The sequence below is a fragment of the Colobus angolensis genome, unplaced genomic scaffold, assembly GCF_000951035.1.
Source record: "Colobus angolensis palliatus isolate OR3802 unplaced genomic scaffold, Cang.pa_1.0 Scaffold40, whole genome shotgun sequence".
NCBI classification, from domain to species: domain Eukaryota; kingdom Metazoa; phylum Chordata; class Mammalia; order Primates; family Cercopithecidae; genus Colobus; species Colobus angolensis.
The window spans coordinates 3,847,412-3,852,449 of record NW_012117377.1 but is presented as its reverse complement, the minus strand read 5'-3'; the positions used below and the strand labels follow the sequence as shown (position 1 = coordinate 3,852,449).

The 5,038-nt window shown below is 51.6% G+C and overlaps 1 protein-coding gene across 1 annotated transcript; it reads right to left on the bottom strand.

Moving 5' to 3' along the window:
• Positions 1-608: 608 nt before the first annotated feature.
• On the bottom strand, positions 609-1,907 carry BECN2 (beclin 2). Its single transcript, XM_011955695.1, has one exon. The coding sequence runs from the start codon at positions 1,905-1,907 to the stop codon at positions 609-611; it is 1,299 nt and encodes a 432-aa protein (XP_011811085.1).
• Between the last annotated feature and the right edge of the window lie 3,131 nt (positions 1,908-5,038).

Genomic DNA, 5,038 nt, shown 5'->3' with positions numbered 1-5,038 from the left:
AATACATTTACAGTACTTTAGAAAAAAAGAAACTGGGCTGGGCGGGGTGGCTCATGCCTGTAATCCCAGCAGTTTGGGAGTCCAAGGCGGGGGATACCCTGAGATCAGGAGGTTGAGACCAGCCTGGCCAACATGACGAAACCCTGTCTCTACTAAAAATACAAAAATTAGCTGGGTGTGGTGGTGTGCGCCTGTAATCCCAGCTACTGAGGAGGCTGAGGCAGGAGAATTGCCTGAACCCAGAAGGTGGAGGCTGCAATGAGCCAAGATCGTGTCACTGCACTCCAGCCTGGGCCACAGAGTGTGGCTCTGCCTCAAAAAAGAAGGCTGGGTGTGGTGGCTCACTCCTGTAATCCCAGCATTTTGAGAGGTCGAGGCAGGTGGATCACCTGAGACCAGGAGTTCAAGGCCAACCTGGTCAACATGGCGAAACCCTGTCTCTACTAAAAATACAAAAATTAGCCATGTGTGATGGCAGGCGCTTGTAATCCCAGCTACTTGGGAGGCTGAGGCAGGAGAATTGCTTGAACCCAGAAAGCTGAGGTTGCAGTGAGCCAAGATGGCACCACTGCACTCCAGCCTGGGTGACAGAGCAAGACTCAAGAAAGCTACTTTTGATACCTTGAGGCAACCCAGATGAGACTCCACTTTAAATTTATTAGCAAGAACTTGAGTGCCTTTGTCCACAGCTCCTGTGTGTTCAGATGGGTTCTGATGGAATAGCACTCCCCTCGGCCGCCAGAGTCCTCCATCAGGCCTGTCTCCACCTGGATCCTGTAGGGCAGACAGAGGCCCAGCTCACCCTTCTCAGCCTCTTCCTTGAACTGCTGCATGCAGTCCAGGAAGGCCACCATCGCGCGGTCGAACTTGTTATTGAGGAAAACATCCTGCCCCCCATAACAGAACAACGGGAGCTCAGTGCAGTCATCTGTTAAAGGCTTCAGATAGGAATGGTCTCCGCAGGGGATGAGTCGATACCTCTGAAACTGCAGTCCAGTTGTATTGGCCAGGGCAAGGAGCAGCAAAGCCGCCTGTCCCCAGGCAGCGTTAATCTCATTCCAGCCCACAGGGACAGTGGGGAGGCAGCCCAACCTGAATTTATTGATGACGCCCAAGGAGCCCTCCACCCAGATCTCAAACGTGGCAGTGAAACAGTTGATTTCCTTCAACCGGTCCATCTGGACCCTGGCATATTGCAGCTGGTTCTCCACGCTCCCCAGCTGGTCAAGCAGTTCCAGCTGCTGCCACTTCAAGGCACTGTAGTCCCTGTAGTACTGCCTCTCCTGCTGATCCAGCTCCGCAGCCTCTGCCTGGGCTGCCTCGAGATCCGTGGCTGCTCTTGCATTGTTCCTGTCCACATCCTCCAGCTCCTGCACCAGCCTGGCCTCCTCCAGCTCCAGGTCCCGCAGCTCCGCCCGCAGCGCTGCCGTCGTCTCGTCCTCGCTGGTCGCCAGCATCCCGGTCTCCAGGCAGCGCTGGTAGTTCTGACTCTCAGCTTCTGTGAGAGCGAGCTGGATGTCCAGCTGCTCTAGAAGACTGTCGGTGCACTCTTCACACAGGGGATGGTCCACATCTTCTTGGCCAGAGACGATGTCAAAAATGTCCCCAGCTGCCTTCTGGATGCTACTGAGCGTTTGCATGGGGCCAAGCTCCCCCAGCAGGGTGAAGATGTTGGCATGGTCCTTGGACACACTGCCATCACCTGGAAGGGGTCTGCTAGAGGCGCCGTCCTGTTGTTCCTCGGCATCTGTCACCTCCCTGGTGGTGGCGACGGGCTCCAGGGTGTCTCCGGGCTCAGCCTGCCCGGAGGTGGGCGCCGGGGCTGCAGGGAGGCTCCCGGACTCCGAGGAGCAGCTCAGCCGTAGAGCCTGGTGGCAGCGCTGGCACAGGAAGCGGATGGAAGACATGGCGGAGGGCCTGACTCCCACCCTGAGTCTAATTTTCCTCTGGCTCCCAGTTGCTTATCATTTTATAGCTTTTCAGGTCTTTGTAGAAGAGTGATCCTTTTAAAATGCACATATCATCTTGTCACTCTCCTAGTGAAAATCCTACAGTGGTACCCTCCCTCGGTACCTGTAGACCCCCTTCAGCTCCTTACAGGCCCGGGATTATTTCCAAAAGGAAAATCTGATCATCTCCTTTTCCTCCTGTACCACGTCCAAGGCACGCCTTAAGAGTAATCTTGCTAAAACTAAAATCTCATCATGGCACTGCCCTCCTTAAAGTGTTTAACACTCTTATCTAACCTTAAGATCAAGTCCAATCAACTTTGGCCGAGGGCGTTGGCTCACGCCTGTAATCGCGGTACGCTGGGAGGCCGAGGCGGAAGGATCGCTGGAGGCCAGTAGTCCCAGAATACCCTGGGCTACACAGGCAGACCCCTTCTCTACAAAAAGTGAAAAAATTAGCCAGGTGGGGTGGCCGCTTACAGTCCCAGCTACTTAAAAGGGTGAGGTGGGAGGATTGCTTCAGAGCTTGAGGTTGCAGTGAGCTATGGTCCACTCCACTCCTGCCTGGGCAACAGAGTGAGACCCTGTCCCCAACCGCGACCCCCTCATCCCCATGCCCCTTTTACACACATACACACACACACACACACACACACATTTGAAAGAAAATAAAAGTTCGGGCTGGGCGCGGTGGCTCACACCTGTAATCCCAGCCCTTCGGGAGGCCGAAGTGGGTGGATCACCTGAAGTCAGGAGTTGGAGACGATCCTGGGCAATATTGTGAAATCCCGTCTCTACTAAAAATACAAAAATTAGTCGGACATGGTGACAGGTGCCTGTAATCCCAGCTACTCAGGAGGCTGGGGCAGGAGAATCGCTGGAACCCAGGAGGTGGAGGTTGCAGTGAGCCGAGATCACACCACTTTACTCTAGCCTGGGTGACAGAGAAACTCTGTCTCAAAAAAAAAAAAAGGGAAAGTTCAATCATTTTAACCTGACACCAACGCGGGGGCCCATCTTTCTGGCTTCTTCTCTCCCCATTTCCTGCTCTCCTGAGCCATGGGCTCCTCTGTGTTCCTGCATGCTATTTGCATTTCCGTTTTATCCAGCATGTAACTTTGTTCCCTCTGACTGGAACACTCTTCCTTCCCCTCTCCACCTGGCCATGTCACTCATCCTCTAGGGCTGATTAATTGCTAAATCCACAGTGAACAGTAGATCATTGTTTTATGTTTTTTGAACAATTGATCTGTCTTCTAATCAATCGTGGTTGCCTCTCATGTTTGGCCCACAAGGAGGTTCTAGGGAATAATGAAGGATCTGAAAAGGGGTAGGGGCTCTGCAGTCAACTGCTAGAGGATGCTTCTGTTATTGATTCAGGAATATTTCAGAGAGGACATTTTCTCCAAGAACCTTCTCTGGCCCCCAATTTAAGGCTGTCTGCTCTGTGACAAAATTTTTTTTTTTTTCCAGATGGAGTCTCTGTCTGTCACCCAGGCTGGGGTTCAGTGGCACAATCTCCACTCACTGTAATCTTCGTGTCCAGGGTTCAAGTGATTCTTGTATCTCAGCCTTCTGAGTAGCTGGGACTACAGGCGTGTACCACTCCACCCGGCTAATTTTTGTATTTTTAGTAGAGCTGGGCTTTTGCCATGTTGCCCAGGCTTGTCGAACTGTTGAACTCAAGTGATCCTCCTGCCTTGGCCTCCCAAAGTGCTGGGATTACAGGCATGAGCCACTGCACACCTGGCCACACTTAACTTCTCTTTTTTTTTTTTTGTTTTTTGTTTTTTTTTAGACAGTCTCCCTCTGTCACCCAGGCTGGAGTGCAGTGGTGCAATTATTGGGTCACTGCAAACTCCACCTTGGGGTTCAAGCGATTCTCCTGCCTCAGCCTCCCGAGTATCTGGGATTACAGGCACACGCCACCACGCCTGGCTAATTTTTGTATTTTTGGTAGAGGCGGGGTTTCGCCAAGTTGGCCAGGCTAGTCTCGAACTCCTGGCCTCAAATGTTCTGCCCACTTTGACATCCCAGAGTGCTGGGATTATAGGCGTAAGCCACCTCATCCAGCCTATTTTTTCAATTGCTTTGTTTAGATGCAGTCTCACTGTGTTACCCAGGTTGGGGTACAGTGGCACAATCACTGCTCACTGCAGTCTCCACCTCCCGGACTCCAGCAATCCTCCCACCTCAGTATCCCGAGTACTTGCGACTACAGGCAGTGTCACCACACTGGGCTCATTTCGTTTTTTAAATTTTTGTTGTTGTTATTGTTAAGATGGGACCTTGCTATGTTGCCAGGGCTAGTCTCGAACTGGCCTCAAGCAATCTTCCCTCACCTCAACCTCCCAAAGCACTGGGATTATAGGCATGAGCACTTGGCCAAGTACTGGCTCTAAGCAAAAACCTATGAGCCTCTAACCTGTAGTTATTGACGTCGTGGGGTAGTGCATAAAATAAACACACACAGAAGGATCCACATCCCTCATCTGCAGGAAACCACAGTAAGGGGTGAAAAGTTAGTTACTTGTCCTAGAGTCCAGCAGGAGGCAGCCTGCCAGTAACATCTATTATTCTGGCAGGAGGAGGCTCTGTGGGCTGAGGGAAGGCAGTGAAGCCATCCTTCACATTCACTGGGGAGTGGCCCTGGACTCCACACGTCTCAGCACATCAGGCGGTTGTGCTACATTGAGCCACACATGGAGGAAAATGTGGAAGGAAAACATATCAAGGAAACAGCCTCCACTGGCCACCCTTTACTGTAGTCTTCAAATCCCATTTAATCCATGTTCCCATCATGGCAGCAGCATCAGTTTACATCTTTTTTGTTTTTTTTTTTTGAGACAGAGTCTCACTCTGTCACCCAGGCTGGAGTGCAGTGGTGTGACCTCGGCTCACTGCAACCTCCACCTCCCGGGTTCAAGCGATTCTTCTGTCTCAGCCTCCCGAGTAGTTGGGATTACAGGCGCCCACCACTACGCCCAGCTAAGTTTTATGTATATATATATATATATATTTATTTTTAGTAGAGATGAAGTTTAGACATGTTGACCAGGACTGGTCTCAGGCTCCTGACCTCAGGTAAT

Coding starts and splice junctions, on each gene's coding strand:
- BECN2 (XM_011955695.1), bottom strand. CDS start 1,907: ATGTCTTCCATCCGCTTCCTGTGCCAGCGCTGCCACCAGGCTCTACGG.